At 43.5% G+C, this 20,941-nt stretch overlaps 1 protein-coding gene across 5 annotated transcripts in view; it reads left to right on the top strand.

Annotated features, from left to right (window-relative positions):
• Positions 1–474: 474 nt before the first annotated feature.
• The window catches only part of EML1 (EMAP like 1), a 141,394-nt gene continuing 120,927 nt past the window's right edge, over positions 475–20,941 (top strand). For 2 of the 5 annotated variants that reach the window (XM_060095653.1, XM_060095652.1), the window contains exon 1: positions 475–682. In XM_060095653.1, coding sequence (XP_059951636.1) covers positions 475–682 — 208 coding nt within the window. The remainder of the gene's footprint in view (positions 683–20,941) is intronic. The other 3 variants (XM_060095656.1, XM_060095654.1, XM_060095655.1) reach the window with 2 other exon arrangements.

Here is a 20,941-nt window from a genome sequence, read left to right as displayed (position 1 = left end):
TGTCCATGTTTGGTCCCGGAGCCGCCCGCGCGCGCGGAGATAGCGCCCCCGGGGAGCGTGGTCTCCGGCGTCCGCAGGAGGGGTGGCCCGGGCCTGGGCGGCGCGCCCGCTCCCCGCGCGCCGGCTCCCACGTCTCCACCTCTCCTTTGTCCCCGCGCCCCCCGCGTCCCCCGCGTCCCTCCCTCCTGGGGGGCGCCAGCGACCGCGCGGGGAGGCGGGGCCTGGCCGCGGCGCTCCCGCAGCATCCTGGCCCCGGCCGCGCGCCGCCCTGGGCTCCCGGGACCCGGCAGCCCCGGCAGCCCCGCCCGCCCGCCCGCGTCCCCGCCCCGTCCCGTCCCCGCCCCCGCCCCCGCCCCCGCCCGGCCACGTCCCCGCCCCCGCCCGGCCACGTCCCCCGCGGAGGCCGCCCCCTGGCGGGCAGAGCAGGCGCCGGGCTCGCGCGGCGGCAGCGGCGGCGGCGGGCCCGGGGTTGCCATGGTAACCGGCAGCGGCCGCCGCCACAGCAGGGCCGGCCCCAGCGCCAGCGCCGGCCGCGGCTCGGCGCGGCTCAGTGTGGGGGTGAGCGGCGGCGGCGCGGCCGGGCCGTGGAAGCGGGCGCTGCCCGGCGGCCTCAGCATGGAGGACGGCTTCTCGAGCTACAGCAGCCTGTACGATACATCCTCGCTGCTCCAGTTCTGCAACGGTGAGGGGCGGCGGCCGGCTGGGCGGGGGCCGCGGCCGGGAGCGGGCCGAGGGGCGAGGCCGGGCGGCCGGGGAGGCCGTGCAAAGTTGCTGCGGAGGGGCGCGCGGTTCCCGCCGCCGCGGGCGCATTGTGCTGGGCCGCGGGCCCCGGGCCGCGCCTCGCTGCGCCCCCGCCCCGCCCCGCCCGGCTCCCGTCCCGGCTTCGGCCAGTGCGCGCGGGGCGGCCGATCCCGGGGAGACCCGCGCGAGCGCACCGGCCGGGCAGCGCGGGGGGAGGCCCGGCCGCCCCGGGGCTCCGGGGACGTGTTGCTTTCTGCTTCCAAACTCACATCTGTTTGGAAATGTCTGGATGAAGAACTCGGAAAACAAATCACTTAATAACGAAACACTCCTTCGAGGATGTGCGCAGTGTTTGTCGCGGGTTGACCCTCAGGATCCATTCAGTTCTACTTTGATGAAATCATCACAGTTCCCTGCAATCTAGAGCTTTTTAAATGGACAGGCAAAGTGAACCTGGCTTAAAAGTGTTTCGACTGTTTTGTTTACGGGGTGATAGATTTATTTATTTATTTATTTATTTTTACAGGATGGAAATGTTAATAGCTACCAATATGGCATCTTTAAAAAAATATAAAATCCTACATGCTTGAAAGATTTTAATCTCACTAGCAGGGTTGAAAAAGATTTTCACAGCAGACTGCATAGTTTATCAGAACATGATGTGTGATAATTCATGCACAAAAGTTAACCACACAGTTTTTTATGTGTCGGATTTACTGCTTTATTAGAGGATCCCAAAAGTTTGTTAAAGAAAAAAAAATGTGTGTTTTATGGAATTTGTTTATGGTGCAGTCGGAATAATTTGGAATTCTAGATGCTTTGACAACTCGAGCAATTTATTTTGCAATTGTAATTGTGATTTAGGGGAATTTTTCTAGTTATTCAACACCTGTTTGCAAATTGGAGTTATTAGCCTTGGCAGTAAAGGTCACTGGGTTGATTCATCTTCTGTCATGATATTTTAATCTCTGGTGACATTTATCATCTTTTTCATGGAAGAGTATATATTCTGATAGTTTTGGCAGCTTATAATTGTCCTATTAATCACACGTGAGCCTTCATTAACTTGTAATGCCCTCTTCAGTGGAAAGGAAGAAAGTTTTGGCTCTCTCACCACATTTAACAACATTTCAGAGTTGAAGGCAGACAGAATGTATTTGGTGCTCTGCTGGCCACTGGAATCCTTTATACAATACATAGTTTAGAGTCACGGGAACGGTTTTACTCTGCACATATTGGAGCAGTTGTTTGGGGCTGGTCATATTGTTTCTAAACAGCCACTCAGTCATCAAATTGACCTACACATCTATTCATGAATGTTTTGGTCTTCTGCCTTTTCTTGTTAATTGCTAGGTTAGCGATATCGGTAAGGAATTTTACTGGTAACGGTGTCGAGAAGAAAGTAAAAACCAGCTCTTATATTGTATGGCTAACAGTTTAAAGAAAAATGACTTTATTATTTATTTATTGAAGCATAGTTGATTTATCAATACAATGTTGTGTTAAATTCTGCTGTAGAGCAAAGTGACTCAGTTATACAGTATATACATTCTTTTTCATATTCTTTTCCATTATGGGTTATCTCAGGATACTGAATATAGTTCCGTGGGCTATACAGTAGGACCTTGTTATTTATCCCTTCTATATGTAATAGTTTGCATCTGCTAATCCCGAAGTCCTAATCCATCCTTCCCCCAACCACCCTTGAAAAAAATGACTTTAAAATAGCTAGAATCAAGCAATAAGATCAGTTCAAAATACGATCAAATCACAACTGTTGAATTGCTTTTCTTAAAAAGCTCAGCTCTGTGTTTATTTTTTGGTTACCTTATGAATAAAGTTTAAAGCAAGAGTAGCCTATCAGGCAGAAATGAATGTTAACTGGTGATGTCTTAGGCAGCAGATGTTTTGATGTGAAATTATTCATTTTTAAGAGGCTTCCATTAAGTGAAAATATAAATGAATACAATCCAGTTAATGACTATGATGATTCAATTAAAGCAGTGGATCACAGAAACACCATTTCACCAAGAACTAAATTAAACATTTGGATGTTTTATTAGCTACATTGAAAAAAAATTTTTTTTTTAAATTAGAGATTTACATGACAGTGGCAGGACTACAGCAGTGTAATAGATGAACTCATAAATTTTCATATGTTGGGTACACTCCATGCTTTTGATAGTGACAGGAACTAAAAAGTCATAGTTGTGTATTAGCTTCAGAAAATACAACCCATACTTATTTGTATGACTGTCACAGTTAACGTACTCCTGGTGAGGTAAAGATAGAAGTTAGTAATAAAAATGAGAAGGAAGGAAGAAAAAACGTTGTTGTAATGAGTGAAATCTCTTTTATCCTTATACTTCTTTTCCCTTACTATCTCTCCTACTTAATTTGTAATGGGTATTAAATGTGAATGTAGGCAGTATCTAGCCTCCTGAAAAGACTATTCATTCTCATCTTTTAGATACTGGCCTTCTCATTTAAGTAGAAAATGTGTGCCATGTTTTTTCTTCGAACTGTTTAGAACTCTGTAAAGTGAGCTAGAAATCACAAACTTCTTTTATTGCCCTAAGAAAAACTACGGTAGTTGGAAAGTGGACTAAAGCTGGCATTTATAAGACAGTTGGTCGTTTGGGAAATACTGACCATCCTTTATTGCATTTTTTTCTTCAGAGCCTTCCCTTGACATAGGTAGAATTCCCATCCTCCTTTACGTAGGAAGAAACGGACGCTCAAAGAGATTTTTCTGACTTTATAAGGCCACACAACTAGTAACGCTTGGATACCAGTATGATTTCTTTGTTTTAATAACAGCTATAGAGACATATAATGCACATTCTATAAAAATTCACCCTTTTAAAGTGTACAATTAAGTGGCTTTTAGTATATTCACAGAATTGAGGAAGCATCAACATTATCTAATTTTAGAACATTTTCGTCACCTCCCCAAAGAAATCCCAAGACCCACAAGGTCGTATTCCCTGTTGCCCTAGCCCCTGGTAACTACTAACCTACTTTCTGTTTCTATAGATTCTGCATGTTTAATATAAATGGAATCATATACTATTTGGCCTTATGTGTCTGGCTTCTTTCACTTAGCATAATGTTTCAGGGTTCATCCATGTTGTAGCATGTGTCAGTGCTTTATTCCTTTATATGGACAAGTAACATTCCACTGTATGGATAGATCACATTTTATTTATCCATTCACCAGTTGATAGGCATTTAGGTTGTTCCTACTTTTTGACGATCATGAATAATACTACTTGGAACATTCATGTCCAAGTTTTTGTGTGAACATGTGTTTTCATTCCTCATTGGTCAATACCTAGGAGTGGAATTGCTGGGGCATATGGTAACTCTGGGTTTAACATTTTTGAGGAACCAATCTGAATTTTTTGAAACCTAAATGTCAAGCTCTTTTTATTATACCTTGCTGATATAAGAATAGGGAGTCAAGGAGCTGGATGAAAGAGGGAAGGAAGTGGGTGGGAAGAACATAGTATTGCTGTTTCATTTCCGTGAGTCACTTTTGATTCTCTCATCAGTCACAGATCATCAAAACAAGTCAATGCACACTCTTGCTTAGTTGCCATAGGTTATAAGAGTCTCAGCGTCTGAGGGGACCAAAAAGGTGATCTCATCTCATGGTTTACTTTCTTAAGCCTTTGAATGTTTCTTCAAAGTACAGCTCACCCAGGAATCCAAATGTTAAGCAGATAAACAGGGAGCAGCTCCAGCTGAAGTGGGGAGAGGGCAGCGCTCTCTGGTCCTCCTCGCCTGCCTTGCCCTCCACTGATTCAACCCACCCATCCCTCCAGGGCTTGAAATCTCTGTTCCATCGGGGGATGCTCCAAAGGTTATTCAACCCACGTTCGAGCAGTTCCAAGGGACTGGAAACTCACTGTCCCTCCATGCACTCCATTCCTCCTTTGTATAATTCAGACTGTCAGTTCCTAAATGCAGCAAAGTTTGGCCCCAGTTGTGTCCCTTGGGTCCAGAGAAAATAGGTTTAATCTGTTTTCCATGTGCTAGGTTGTCCCATGTTTGAAGACAGTCATGATTGCTCTTTCTCAAGTCTTCTTCCAGCTAAACATTACCATTAAAAAAGAAAAAAATTCCTCACAAGACCCTTAATCATCCTGGTTTTCCCGGTCTATGTTTGTTTTCTTTATTCTATACGCCTTTTTAAGTTTGACACAACTGGATGTTGTATTCCAAGCATGGTTGTTAAATAGAGCAGAGTACAGCCGGACACTTCACCTCCCATGTTCTACAGTCTATACTTCTAATAATGCAGCCCAAGATCTTATTAACGCTTTTGCTTGTCACTTCACATTGTTACCTCTTACTGGTTTTCATCTAAAATTCTTGTCTGTTTTACATGTACTGTGGCTAAGCCCTTTTTTTTTTTGAACATCTTTATTGGAGTATAGTTGCTTTACAATGGTATGTTAGTTTCTGCTGTATAACAGTGAATCAGCTATACATATACATATATCCCCATATCTCCTCCCTCTTGCGTCTCCCTCCCACCCTCCCTATCCCACCCCTCTGTATGGTCGCAAAGCACCGAGCTGATCTCCTTGTGCTATGTGGCTGCTTCCCACTAGCTATCTGTTTTACATTTGGTAGTGTATATATGTCCATGCCACTCACTTCATCCCAGCTTACCTTCCCCCTCCCTGTGTCCTCAAGTCCATTCTCTACGTCTGCATCTTTATTCCTGTCCTGCCCCTAGGATCTTCAGAACCTTTTTTTTTTTTTTTTTAGATTCCATATATATGTGCTAGCATACGGTGTTTGTTTTTCTCTTTCTGACTTACTTCACTCTGTATGACAGACTCTAGGTCCATCCACTTCACTACAAATAACTCAATTTCGTTTCTTTTTATGGCTGAGTCATATTCCACTGTGTATATGTGCCACATCTTCTTTATGCATGCATCTGTCGATGGACACTTAGGTTGCTTCCACATCATGGCTATTGTAAATAGAGCTGCAATGAACATTGTGGTACATGACTTTCTAAAAATTAATTAATTAATTAATGTTAGGCTGCGTTGGGTCTTCATTGCGGTGCGCAGGCTTCTCATTGCGGTGGCTTCTCTTGTTGTGGAGCACGGGCTCTAGGAGCGTGGGCTTCAGTAGTTGTGGCACGTGGGCTCAGTAGTTGTGGTGCACGGGCTTAGTTGCTCCGCGGCCTGTAGGATCTTCCCAGACCAGGGATCGAACCTAGGTCCCCTGCATTGGCAGGTGGATTCTTAACCACTGCACCACCAGGGAAGTCCCATGACTCTTTTTGAATTATGGTTTTCTCAGGGTATATGACAAGTAGTGGGATTGCTGGGTCATATGGTAATTCTCTTTTTAGTTTTTTAAGGAACCTCCATACTGTTCTCCATAGTTGCTGTATCAACTTACATTCCCACCAACAGTGCAAGAGGGTTCCCGTTTCGCCACACCCTCTCCAGCATTTACTGTTTGTAGATGTTTTGATGATGGCCATTCTGACTGGTGTGAGGTGATACCTCACTGTAGTTTTGATTTGCATTTCTCTAATGATTAGTGATGTTGAGCATCCTTTCATGTGTTTGTGGGCAATCTGTATATCTTCTTTGGAGAAATGTCTATTTAGGTCTTCCACCCATTTTTGGATTGGGTTGTTTGTTTCTTTGCTATTGAGCTGCATGAGCTGCTTGTAAATTTTGGAGATTAATCCTTTGTCGGTTTCTTCATTTGCTAATATTTTCTCCCATTCTGAGGGTTGTCTTTTCGTCTTGTTTATGGTTTCCTTTGCTGTGCAAAAGATTTTTTAAGTTTCATTAGGTCCCATTTGTTTAGTTTTGTTTTTATTTCCAGTTCTCTAGGAGGTGGGTCAAAAAGGATCTTGCTGTGATTTATGTCATTGGGTGTTCTGCCTATGTTTTTCTCTAAGAGTTTTATAGTGTCTGGCCTTACATTTAGGTCCTTAATCCGTTTTGAGTTTATTTTTGTGTATGGTGCTAGGGAGTGTTCTAATTTCATTCTTTTACGTGGAGCTGTCCAGTTTTCCCAGCACCACTTATTGAAGAGGCTGTCTTTTCTCCATTGTATATTCTTGCCTCCGTTATCAAAAATAAGGTGACCATATGTGCGTGGGTTTATCTCTGGGTTTTCTATCCTGTTCCATCGATCTATATTTCTGTTTTTGTGCCAGTACCATACTGTCTTGATTACTGTAGCTTTGTAGTATAGTTTGAAGTCAGCAAGCCTGATTCCTCCAGCTTGGTTTTTCTTTCTCAAGATTGCTTTGGCTATTGGGGGTCTTTTGTGTTTCCATACAAATTGTGAAATTTTTTGTTCTAGTTCTGTGAAAAATGCCAATGGTAGTTTGATAGGGATTGCATTGAATCTGTAGATTGCTTTGGGTAGTATAGTCATTTTTGCAATGTTGATTCTTCCAATCCAAGCACATGGCATATCTCTCCATCTGTTTGTATCACCTTTAATTTCTTTCATCAGTGTTTTATAGTTTTCGCATACAGGTCTTTTGTCTCCTTAGGTAGGTTTATTCCTAGGTGTTTATGTTTGGCTAGGTGTTTTATTCTTTTTGTTGCAGTGGTAAATGGGAGTGTTTCCTTTAATATCTCCTTCAGATTTTTCATCATTAGTGTATAGGAATGCAGGCGATTTCTGTGTATTAATTTTGTATCCTGCTACTTTACCACATTCATTGATTAGCTCTAGTAGTTTTCTGGTAGCATCTTTAGGATTCTCTATGTGTAGTATCATGTCATCTGCAAACAGTGACAGCTTTATTTCTTCTTTTCCAATTTGGATTCCTTTTATTTCTTTTTCTTCTCTGATTGCTGTGGCTAAAACTTCCAAAACTATGTTGAATAATAGTGGTGAAAGGGGACAACCTTGTCTTGTTCCTGATCTTAGTGGAAATGGTTTCACTTTTTCACCATTGAGAACGATGTTGGCTGTGGGTTTGTCATATATGGCCTTTATTATGTTGAGGCTAAGCCCTTTTTTTTGCTTACTTTTACATTTTCTTTTTGAGGAGGAATTTCCTCCAGCCCAAGATGATTGTAATCTGTATCGTAATGCTGTAAATAATCCCAACACTTATGTAAAATATTTCAGTGTTATAATAACATGGAAGTTAGTCATTGCCTTAAAGGTTACGATTCTGGCTGATAGCTTTTTTTCCATCTCGCCTGGAAAGGTGTTGTGAGAGACCTTATCAGCTTCCTTCTAGATCCTATGCATGGAGTATCTACCACTTCCTGGTGCAGCTGGGCTTCTTCCTGTGTAGGTGCTACCTGTTAATAACCATGGCTGGTCAAGTCCACACTCACAACCTGCTGCTCCCAATGACATTCTCAAGTCAGTATAATAACCTTTTGAGCTACTGCCATTTATTTTTTTCTAGTTGTGAAATGAAAACTTGTTTTCATTTCTAAACATTTATATTGGGGGAGTTAAGAATACTTTATTTAAAATCTTAGAAATAGTTTGGCATCTGTAATTCTGACCACTTTCTCTTTACTATGATTAGGATAGGATTTTCAAGTTGGCAAATAGTTGGGTTTGAAACGGCATCAAGGACCTTGTGTGAGGAAATCACTCTGAACTCAACAACATGAAGTATTTTCGGACCTCTTCCGTATTCTTATGTGGTGGCAGAGGACCGATCTAGGCTTTCTCTGATAGCAAAATCTGTAGAAAATGCTTTCATGGGAGAGTGCATAGCAAGCACCCGTGCTAAGCAAGAACTTCTAATTGATACACTTGGTATTCGGCAAGGAATTTATTTTATAGCCAAACCACGAGCATTTATGACATTATGAACAGACACAAGCATTTTGGTGGAGAATTCACAAAACTATGCTTAAAAGTAACCATTAGTTGGTTATTAATTTTTGAGATGGTGTAAGCCTTTTCATATAGTCTTTTAAAAAAATAAACATTTTAGTTGAGTAGAGGATGGATAAAAGAAAAATAACATCTTTGTTTCTACTGTTACAGTCTGTTCGAGCTAATAAAACTAGAAGCGTAAAAACTTAATCATGGATAGCATTGAAAATTGAACATTAAAGCAATTGCTTTTATTAGCAAAGCAGCTTCTCCAAGGACTTAAAATCAATGGTAATTTGTACTACTTACAAAAATTCTTTCAGGAAAACTGTGGTTATTCATCTTAAAAGTCCTAGCTTATTAATAGAGGATTTCTAGGATTTGTAAAGTGTTTTAAATGCCACCAGAAACATGAATAATAAAAAAGTGTGCCGTAAACCTTAAATGCTATATAATTATTATCAATATACCCTCTCCCCAGAGCTTCATGTTTTTCTTGCTAGATATTGGACACGTACATTTAATATTCTGCTGAAAGCAGCATGTTTGTTTTAATATCATGTAGGACTGGGTCTGTCGTTATGTGCCGGCAGGAGCCAGCACACATCCTCCTTGGCTTACTTTAAAGAAATAGCTCTTTAGAAGTTTATCTTTCTTTAAAGTATTTATTTTTCCATTAAGAGTTAGGTAGACATACTTCCAATTGTGTTTCCTCTCAAGCTGTATCTTTACTGGAAAATACTATTTGTGTGGAAAACCACATTTTTACAGAGTACTTAGTCGTGTCTTCAAATGCAATAGCACATTTTTTTTCTGCCAGTTTTCTGGAGAAGATTTAAACTCTCTGACTTTAATAAACTACCCCCTCTGTGAAGGGGCACATTTGACCGTTACCCTTGGATGATGCAAGAGGGCAAGGACGCCAAGCCCAGAGGCTGCCCACGGTGGGGAGTTCCACAGGAGACCTTGGCTACCTGCAGAGGGGGAGAGAACGGGAGGTGCCAGCCCTCCGAGGGGTGGGGGCCAGATCGTTGTGCATCACTGCGGTGTGGTCCAGGACTGGCTGTGTCCTTCATGCTGTGCCCTCTGGAGGGGAAGGCATTATTGTCCTGGACTGCAAATTATTCCCACAAAAAACCTTTCAAGGACAATGGGCAGCTCACATGAAAGATAATGACGGTAGAGACGGTTAGGCAGGCATTCATGGAGAGAGAGGCCTTTAAGTTCACTTGGCAAATGGAGCCAATTTCGAGTGAATCCCTACAATGTGCACAGGACAATGAAAAATGTTTAAAACATGGTTTTCCCTAGAAACATTAGATTTCCCTAGTCATTGTCCTACACTCTTTCTCCCGGCCTCCCATCTCCATGGGCCTGGGAGGTTCTGCTCCCCCAGTATCTCATCATCTCTCCCTGCGCTTTAGCGCAGACCTTGGTCAGTTCTCATCTGGGGTTTGTTGTAAGGACTGCAGCCCCACACTAGCCTTTCTGCCTCCAGTCTCAGCTCCTTTTCTTATTGAACAAGTGGTTGAGTATCCACCGTGCTCATCATGACATGGATCTGAGGGTTCCAGCAACACGCCAGGTCCACGTGGTCCTTGCTTTCAGGAAGCCGGAGTTGCTTTTGGGGAACTGGCCGCTCATCGTCATGCTCACAAGTTGTTTAATGACCCCGGGAATAGATGGTGCTCAGGAGAAGCGTAAGGAGTGTGGCCAGGCTTCGGGCTGAGGAAGGCCTGCGTGAGCTCTTTGTGGGATGAGGGGAAGCCACTCACTGACGGGGTTGGGGAGAGGGCTTGGGGAGAGGGCGGGCAAGAGCATTCCAGACTGGGTGGGAAGCCCGGAGGGGTGGTGGGGGAGGACCTTTTGGAAACTGAAAGAAAGTCTCCTGTGGTGAAAGAAAAAGGAGCGGAGCTTGAAATGAGGCTGGGTGTGTCCTGTGGGGCCTTTCGGCCACGTTGAGGAGTTTGGTCTTATTTCCAAGGAGCAGAGAGAATGTGCTGGAGAATTCTGAGGCACGAGAGTGACGTGGTCAGATATGCAGGGATTTTTGGAGGACGGCTGTCCCTGGAGCATGGAGGGGCGGCCGGAAGAGCAGGGGAGGGTGGAGGAGGGAGGCTGTTGTGTGAACCCAGGGAGAGGCGATGGTGATTTCCACCAGATGGGGGTACTTAGGGGCTGACCTCACCTGGACTTAAGTCATTACAAGCGGGAGGAGGAGGAGTCAAGGATGCCGCCCGGGCTCCTGACTCATCCACCCAAGTGAGTGCCATGGGCCCAGGTAGAAGGACCTAGAAGGACCGGCATGGGGACGGTGGTTCAGTTGGGGCTTGTGGGACATAGAAGCCGACGGGCTCAGTAGGCTGTAGGATGTGGGGACCGGAGCCTGGGAGACGTCCGGACTGGAGATAAAAAAGTTTGAGAGCCATCAGTATACAGACGGTAACAGAATCCACGTTGAAGATGAACTCACCTAAGGTGAAATTAGCTGCTGGGAATGCTCCTCCTGGAAGACAGATCTGATCTGGAAAACCACCTCCTGTTGCAGAGCCTTCAGGGCCCCCTTCTTCCCTTTTGGCGCCCAAAGCCCCCAGGGGGGCAGCTGCCTGACTCAGCCGACTCCGAGCTCCTTCTCCTGCCACCACCCCGGCTCCCAAGTGTTGTGAGGTGTCCTTTCTGGGTGGCCACATAAACCCCTGTCATCATGATGATCCCAGAGGCCTGTCATGGCGGTTTATTTTCAGATCTCCCGTTAGACTGGCACCACTTTCCAGGCAGAGGCTCCCAGTGGTCACGTTTGTGCTTTTTGGCTCCTAAGCTGAGCCTGCGCCTGGTGGGTTTCCTGATGGATACTGTGTGTGTGTGAAATACACACACACCAGTCGAAACGCTTCCCATGTAACGTGCACTAAATTGAGGTTAAACAGGGAAAGCACTCGTGCAACTTTTCTGTATGCTTGAAATAATGTGTATACATATTTTATATTATATATCACATATGTATATAAGTACACATGCATACATATTGGTGCCCATGTCACAGGAATGTAGATACACACGCACACACGTGTGACATTGAACTCTTCCTTACCAAAGAACTAGTAGACTTAGGCATTGCAGGCAAGGAAACATTACGGGTAAAACCCAGAAACATACGGATGTGGGACAGTGCAGAGACTGGCCAGATGGAGTCAGACTCCCCTGCACAAACAGTACAGAAAGCCCCAGCTGGACACGGGTCCACTTGAATCAATAAGTAGAAACATTTGCAAGAAGCCTGGGGTGGTTTAACAGACTTAACACAAATTATATTCAGCCAAAGGAACTGACACAAGGAAGTAGTTCTTGGCAAAACCGGCATTTTTAGCAGTAAAAAAAAATTTGGACTGTTAAATTAACCCCCCAAAGTTATTTTGTGTAACACGAATTTTACCATTTCTAGAAAAATATGCTCCAGACGAGAAGCAGTTGGGTATAGTTAGGACTGTCTTTTGCTGTAGCATCTCTGTACATATTAGCCCAATTACAGTGTCAGCAACAGTTGAAGATCCTTAGGAATGGAACTTAGCGATGATACTTCGTGTAATATGAAGTTTCTTGTAATGCTTACCTATCCCGTGTGTAAAACATGGAGACTGCTCCCCTGGGAATGTATGGGCAATATAATAAAGATAATGATCTGTGAGCGTGGCTTCACCAAATTAGTCCTTTAGATAGTAATTACGCAGCCTTGCCCACACTCCGCTGCTCTCAAAGACTAAAATCTGCTCTGTGTGTCATTTCTTTGCCTTCCTAGAAAACGGCCTCGTATTGAGTTGATATAATTTAATTATATAAAACTATGTGTTCAGACTGCATCTTGTACTTAATTATAGCCCTGACACTACAGAGTTGTTATTTCCCAGCCAGAGCTTGTGCTTCTTCAAAGCGGGGGCCACGTCCCATTCATCTTTCTCTGCCCACTGCCGTGCGCGTGCGTGTGTGCGCGCGCGCGCGCTGTGGCGGGGAGGAGCGGGAGACCCAGGCAGTGCTGGAGGTCCCACCAGGCAGCCTCAGGTGTCACAGAGTCTGAGCACTTACAGGTGTCCCCTGTTTAACCCTCATTCCATGCCTTCGAGGTGGCTGCTGTGATCATCTGCGTTGGGACTGGTGAGGAAACGGAGCCCTAAAAGTTTAGGTAACTTGTTTGGTCTTATTTCCAAGGAGCAGAGAGAATGTGCTGGAGAATTTTGAGGCAAGAGAGTGACATGGTCAGATATGCAGGGATTTTTGGAGGACGGCTGTCCCTGGAGCATGGAGGGGCGGGCGGAAGAGCAGGGGAGGGTGGAGGAGGGAGGCTGTTGTGTGAACCCAGGGAGAGGCGATGGTGATTTCCACCAGAGGGGGTACTGGCTGGTCCTTTTCAGAGCTGGGATTTGAACCCAAGCATCTGGCTCCACGGTCCACAGGCTACGAAGTGCTCAGTTGTGTTTGATGAATGAGCAACGGATCAAAAGATGGGACCGGTCCCAGACATGAAGAGGTGTGGGAGGTGTTTTTCATTGGCCCCTTGCTTCTGGGAGAGGCCACACACTGATTACTAGTCCAGATCTGAGTTCCTTCCACTGGAGTGCTGAGAGGGTCTCCGAACTAGTTCCTCGTCTTCACCCACGTTTCCCTTCAAATCACACCACTAACGCACTTTCTAAAGCAGGAGTCTCGTTTATCTCTGAGTTACCCAAAGTCCCGTGGAAGCTACCCATGGCTCTGAGGATGCAGGGCTGAGTCCGTGAACAGCCTCCCGCCTGCTTCCCTGACGCAGGGCGGCGTCTCCTCCCAGGTGCCTTGGAGGCTGCCCCCTGGGCTCCGGGTAGTGTCTGGAGGCGCAGGGCTGGTTGACGTGTGTCCTCACATGCTGTGCCCCTGCCCTCCCTGCAGGGACCCTTCCCCAATCCTCCTTTACCTTTAGAGCCTGGCTCCATGCCCTGGAGGCCTCCCTGGTGCATACTGAATTTAGGCGAGGTTCTCTTGGTGCCCCGAGCCCAGTGCTGTGTCTCGGTGCGCCGCAAACCTTGATTTCCCTCCAGACCAACAGTTCCCAGAGGAGCACATCGTGGACCCTCAGCCCCTGTGTGCTGAACCAAAGAGTGAGTCATTTCAGAGTGGAAATATGAAGCGGTCATTTGGTCTGGTAATTGCCCACTTTGAAAGTTTTAACACGCTCTCTTCATAGCCCCCTCCCCTGCGGTGACCAAGCATTAAGGAAACTGTTCAGTCTTTCTGTCGGTATTTCTGGTTCTTTCCATTTTTCTCCAGCAGCCTCATCCCATTTATTACTCTCTTCCTCTTCTTAGAGCGCTTTTTTAGTTTTTAATTGTGGTAAAATACACAACATGAAATTGACCCTGTTAACCATTTTCAAGTGTACAGTTCACCAGCATGAAGTACATTCACATGGTTGTGCAACCATCACGAGCATCCGTCCACAGAACTCTTCTCATTTTGCAAAACTGAAACTTTGTCCCCATTAAACAATAAATCCCATTCTTCCCTCCTCTGGCCCTGGCACCCTCCATTCACTTTCTGTCTCTAAGAATTTGATTACTCTAGGGACCTCATATAAGTAGAATCCTACAGTATTTGTCCTTTTGTAACTGGCTTATTTCCCTTGCACAACCTTTTGTGAAACTCTAGTTTCATGAGTTACAGAATCCCAAACCGAACAATGTCTGACTAAGGGTTCAAAGCTGGGTGCCAGGGGAGGGGGGTAATTACCTCAAAGTTCGAGGCTGTCAGAGTCCCTGCTGGGGTGTCACCAGATCACACCCACGTGCGTTACCAGCAGCTCTGCTCAGCCTGTGTAAAGTCTAAGCATCTTATCTCTGGAATCCCTGCAATAAAAAGTGTGCTCTTCCCCCAGAGCTCACATCAGGGCAAAGCCGGACTCAAGAAGGGTGGTGCAGAGTCCTGGAAACAGGGCTCAGACTCCAAACTGCCCTGTACACCATCAAACAGCAACAGAGGCCACTTTGACAAGCAGAGAATGGTAACAAGTGTCTAAGCTCTCTTAGGAATGGGGGGGTGGGGGGGAAATTTTAGGGCAGTTTAGAAAGATGATGAGGGGCATATGTTTGCTAAAGAAATTCCAGGACATATGCCTTCTGATCACCAATAGCGTACATTCTCTCTCAACTAGCTAAGAATCTAAGAAAGGAAACAACAGATGTGAGGCCTATGCTCTAGGAAGGATCTGGACTGGAGTCTTGGAATATCTCTGAGTTTTTGTTCTTTTTTTTTTAAAAGATTGCTGTTGCACATTTGGCACGATCTACTGACATGAGTGTCTGATTGGAGCATCACACTCACAGGACTGTTTAAAAAGATGAGCAGGCGTAGGCTACACACGTCCAGAATGAGTCATTAACTCTTGAGAATTAGCACAAAAGATTGTGTGCATTTCTTTCAAGACCTTCTATAATCTATCACCAGATTACATTCCCGAGGTTCAAAGCATGGGCTTTGGAGACAGATAGGTCTGGGTTCAAATCATGATTCTGCCAATATGAAGAAAAAGCACCCTGACCCCATTCTCCTCCCTCCCGCCCATCTGCTGCTCTGTGCCCCATTGGGCAAACGGAGAGGGGAGCCAGGGAACAAGGGGCTGTGTTGCAATCCCCTACCCCTGCCAGAGTTAGCCTCCCAGCACAGAGGACAGGGAAGGGTCTGAGGGCAATCACAAGGGGTCCAGTGGTGTTGTCTTGAATCAAGATGTAAATATTTATTAATGTGTTACCTTTGTAACACATTAATAAATACTTGATGGTTGCAACTACATTGATCTAGCCTAGTTCCTGATGTCACGTAGGCATCCCATAAATGTTGGATTCATCCCTCTGTCAACTGTGCATTGCTTTTGCAGTATGCCAAGAATTTCTGTGGTTCTGTAGTCATGCTTTATCAATCCTTATCCCCTCCTGTTTCCATATTGAAACACGGTTTATCCTAGGCACCCAGCCTACACATTGTCTCCTGGGTGAAATCTTCCCTGATTTCAGGGTCACTTGGTCTTTCCTCTGCATTTCCAAATTTTGGTACGTACCCCTCTAATTGGCACTTGGTTCATTCCATCCTGCCTTATGGTTATCTGTTCAACCTTTGTTTCCACCACCAGCTAGCACACTCCACACTTGTCTTGTTCCTGATCTTTGTTTCCACACCCCACACTTCAGGGTGGGGACCCTGTATTGTCTTTTTTATTTTGCTTCCTTCCATTGCTCTGCACAGGGCCTTGGTTATGGTGTGTGTCTAATAAATGCTTGTTGAATGCAAAATCAAATACTATTCAGGATTAGAGAGTTGCATTACAGAAAGATACCTGGTGATGCTGTAATTAACTTGCTTTAAAAAAAAAATCAAATACAAAATTAGACAAAGGGCCATGCTATCTTTAAATCATCATGAAACGCAAAGGGAGAACTTCCTGATCCTGAAAAGCTTTCCAGTATTACCAGAAACACTTCTTCATTGTTTACAGTAGTGAAATAACTCACAATCACATGTAGCAAAGCCTCTTAGTTATTGTAGAGTGGAGTCAGTGTAGGAGCTTTCAGCATTCATGGATTATATATATTTGTGTACATACTTGGTAAAAAAATATATATATATACAGACACACACAATTTTATTCTGTTTATTTACCTTTTGTTGTTGTTGACATGGCCTCTAAACACAGGCCAACCACTGTAATTTGCTCCAACATTGGAGGGAGTTATTGAGAGATGCTATCTCCACTCTAGTATTTTATAGTTTTCAAAGCACCTTCAGATCTGTTTCTCACTTAATTCTCACAACCAAACTCTAACATAAATTAGATAAATACTCTTTTATCACGTAAGTTCATTTTAGGGACGATGAGATCCATCAGGTGACTGATGGATGTTAAGTAACTTCACCAAGGCCAGTCAGTTCAGGAAGTGACAGACCCCCAGACACAGGTCTCCTGACAAAACCCAGCGTCCTTTGAACGGTGCCATGTTGCCTTCTATACGTTAGTCTCTACACTGATTGGGTAATCGACCTTGAAAAAAGCACTTGATTTAACAAGAAAATATGATATAGATAATTGCACCTTCTATGCTGCAAATTTTGTTGTGGTGGTGGTTGTTTTCCTGGACCTTGAAAAAAATGATTTATAGATAACGCTTTGCTTTTGGAAAAGCCTGACATTCAAAAATCTGGATGCAGCATAAGCTGTTACAAGATTATTTACAGGGTTCCATAGCATCTTCTTAAAACCGTAAATTTCCTTATCTACTTAAACATCATATTTGACAAATGCTGATCTTGTTCTTCAGGGCCACATCCTGGGTAAAGTGCCTTGCTTTTTTTTTTTTTTTTTTTTAATTCCTGTTTTCTCTCAAATCACCCTAAAGAGTGGGGGAAACTGCTGGCTTTGCAGCAGTACCTCTTACTTGTGCAGTTTTCCATTGTGGCTGAAGTGTGGGTGGAAACATGCCCAGAAGTCGTATCCAGTGTCCCAACAGGTGCCCTGTAACCTAGGCTGGGCTCTGCCTGTTTGCTTGGTTTCTCTCTCACATATTTATCTCAGATGCCTTAAGATCCAATGGCCTGAGGGAGAACTAGCTTCTAAATCAGCCCATTATCCCTTATCTGTGATTTCAAAATCCAGAAGGCTCTGAACACCAAATGTTTTTTGGTAACTCAATTATTATTTAGACTCATCCTGACTGGACATCATTTCGTGGGGATTGGGGGGATGGAAGGGTGGAAAAACCTCCCCTGCATGGAAACATGTGGCTTTTAATGGTTTCTGTTTCTCCCTTGTCATGTGAAAGTTCTTCTGCTCTTCTGTAGAACTTTTTTTTTTTTTTTAGCATCTTTATTGGAGTATAATTGCTTTACAATGGTGTATTAGTTTCTGCTGTATAACAAAGTGAATCAGCTATACATATGCATATATCCCCGTATCTCCTCCCTCTTGCGTCTCCCTCCCACCCCTCTAGGTGGTCACAAAGCACAGAGCTGATCTCCCTGTGCTATCTTGCTTAAAAAAAAAAAAAAAGAAAAATCAAATACTAAAATTAGACAAAGGGCCATGCTTTCTTTAAATCATCATGAAACGCAAAGGGAGAACTTCCTGATCCTGAAAAGCTTTCCAGTATTACCAGAAACACTTCTTCATTGTTTACAGTAGTGAAATAACTCACAATCATATGTAGCAAAGCCCCCACTAGCTATCTGTTTTACATTTGGTAGTGTATACATGTCCATGCCACTCTCTCACTTTGTCCCAGCTTACCCTTCCCCCTCCCCGTGTCCTCAAGTCCATTCTCTACGTCTGCATCTTTATTCCTGTCCTGCCCCTAGGTTTTTCAGAACATTTTTTTTTCTTTTTTTTTAGATTCCATATATATGTGCTAGCATACGGTATTTGTTTTTCTCTTTCTGACTTACTTCACTCTGTATGACAAACTCTCTAGGTCCATCCACCTCACTACAAATAACTCAGTTTCGTTTCTTTTTATGGCTGAGTAATATCCCATTGTATATATGTGCCACATCTTCTTTATCCATTCATCCAATGATGGACACTTAGGTTGCTTCCATGTCCTGGTTATTGTAAATAGAACTGCAATGAACATTGTGGTACATGACTCTTTTTTTTCTTTTAATTTTATTTTTTTTAATACAGCAGGTTCTTATTAGTTATCTGTTTTATACATATTAGTGTATACATGTCAATCCCAATCTCCCAATTCATCCCCCCACCCCCACCCCCCACCGTTTCCCCCCCTTGGTGTCCATAAGTTTGTTCTCTACATCTGTATCTCTATTTCTGCCCTGCAAACCAGTTCATCTGTACCATTTTTCTAGATTCCACATGTATGCATTAATATATGATATTTGCTTTTCTCTCTCTGACTTCCTTCACTCTGTATGACAGTCTCTAGATGCATCCACGTCTCTACAAATGACCCAGTTTCGTTCCTTTTTATGGCTGGGTAATATTCCATTGTATATAGGTACCACATCTTCTTTATCCATTCATCTGTCAATGGACACTTAGGTTGCTTCCATGTCCTGACTATTGTAAATAGAACTGCAGTGAACATTGTGGTACATGACTCTTTTTGAATTATGGTTTTCTCGGGGTATATGACAAGTAGTCGGATTGCTGGGTCGTATGCTAGTTCTATTTTTAGATTTTAAGGAACCTCCATACTGTTCTCCATAGTGGCTGTATCAATTTACATTCCCACCAACAGTGCAAGAGGGTTCCCGTTTCGCCACACCCTCTCCAGCATTTACTGTTTGTAGATGTTTTGATGATGGCCATTCTGACTGGTGTGAGGTGATACCTCATTGTAGTTTTGATTTGCATTTCTCTAATGATTAGTGATGTTGAGCATCCTTTCATGTGTTTGTGGGCAATCTGTATATCTTCTTTGGAGAAATGTTTATTTAGGTCTTCTGCCCATTTTTGGATTGGGTTGTTTGTTTCTTTGCTATTGAGCTGCATGAGCTGCTTGTAAATTTTGGAGATTAATCCTTTGTCGGTTTCTTTGTTTGCTAATATTTTCTCCCATTCCGAGGGTTGTCTTTTCGTCTTGTTTATGGTTTCCTTTGCTGTGCAAAAGATTTTTTAAGTTTCATTAGGTCCCATTTGTTTAGTTTTGTTTTTATTTCCAGTTCTCTAGGAGATGGGTCAAAAAGGATCTTGCTGTGATTTATGTCATAGGGTGTTCTGCCTATGTTTTCCTCTAAGAGTTTTATAGTGTCTGGCCTTATATTTAGGTCTTTAATCCGTTTTGAGTTTATTGTTGTGTATGGTGTTAGGGAGTGTTCTAATTTCATTCTTTTACATGTAGCTGTCCAGTTTTCCCAGCACCTCTTATTGAAGAGGCTGTCTTTTCTCCATTGTATATTCTTGCCTCCTTTATCAAAAATAAGGTGACCATATGTGTGTGGGTTTATCTCTGGGTTTTCTATCCTGTTCCATCGCTCTGTATTTCTGTTTTTGTGCCTGTACTGTACTGTCTTGATTACTGTAGCTTTGTAGTATAGTCTGAAGTCAGCAAGCCTGATTCCTCCAGCTGGGTTTTTCTTTCTCATGATTGCTCTGGCTATTGGGGGTCTTTTGTGTTTCCATACAAATTGTGAAATTTTTTGTTCTAGTTCTGTGAAAAATGGCATTGGTAGTTTGATGGGGATTGCATTGAATCTGTAGATTGCTTTGGGTAGTAGAGTCATTTTCACAATGTTGATTCTTCCAATCCAAGCACAGGGTATATCTCTCCATCTGTTGGTATCATCTTTATTTTCTTTCATCACTGTCTTATAGTTTTCTGCATAGAGGTCTGTTGTCTCCTTAGGTAGGTTTATTCCGAGGTATTTTATTCTTTTTTTTACAGTGGTAAATGGGAGTGTTTCCTTAATTTCTCCTTCATATTTTTCATCCTTAGTGTATAGGTATGCAGGAGATTTCTGTGCATTAATTTTGTATCCTGCTACTTTACCACATTCATTGATTAGCTCTAGTAGTTTTCTGGTAGCATCTTTAGGATTCTCTATGTATAGTATCATGTCATCTACAAACAGTGACAGCTTTACTTCTTCTTTTCCAATTTGGATTCCTTTGGACATGGCTAAAACGTCCAAAACTATGTTGAATAATAGTGGTGAGAGTGGACAACCTTGTCTTGTTCCTGATCTTAGAGGAAATGGTTTCATTTTTTCACCATTGAGAACAATGCTGGCTGTGGGTTTGTCATATATGGCCTTTATTATGTTGAGGTAAGTTCCCTCTATGCCTACTTTTTGGAGGGTTTTTATCATAAATGGGTGTTGATTTTTGTCAGTAGTTTTTTCTGCATCTATTGAGATGATCATATGGTTTTTCTCCTTCAATTTGTTAGTATGGTTTATCACCTTGATTGACTTGCGTATATTGAAGAATCCTTGCATTCCTGGGATAAACCCCACTTGATCGTGGTGTATGATCCTTTTAATGTGCTGTTGGATTCTGTTTGCTAGTATTTTGTTGAGGATTTTTGCATCTATGTTCATCAGTGATATTGGCCTGTAGTTTTCTTTCTTTGTGACATCTTTGTCTGGTTTTGGTATCAGGGTGATGGTGGCCTTGTAGAATGAGTTTAGGAGTGTTCTCCCTCTGCTATAATTTGGAAGAGTTTGAGACGGATAGATGTTAGCTCTTCTGTAAATGTGTGATAGAATTCGCCTGTGAAGCCATCTGGTCCTGGGCTTTTGTTTGTTGGATGATTTTTAATCACAGTCTCAATTTCAGTGCTTGTGATTGGTCTGTTTATACTTTCTATTTCTTCCTGGTTCA

Source organism: Mesoplodon densirostris, chromosome 4 (assembly GCF_025265405.1).
Source record: "Mesoplodon densirostris isolate mMesDen1 chromosome 4, mMesDen1 primary haplotype, whole genome shotgun sequence".
Taxonomy (NCBI): domain Eukaryota; kingdom Metazoa; phylum Chordata; class Mammalia; order Artiodactyla; family Ziphiidae; genus Mesoplodon; species Mesoplodon densirostris.
Note: the sequence above shows the minus strand (reverse complement) of the source record. Positions and strands in the feature narration are given on the sequence as shown.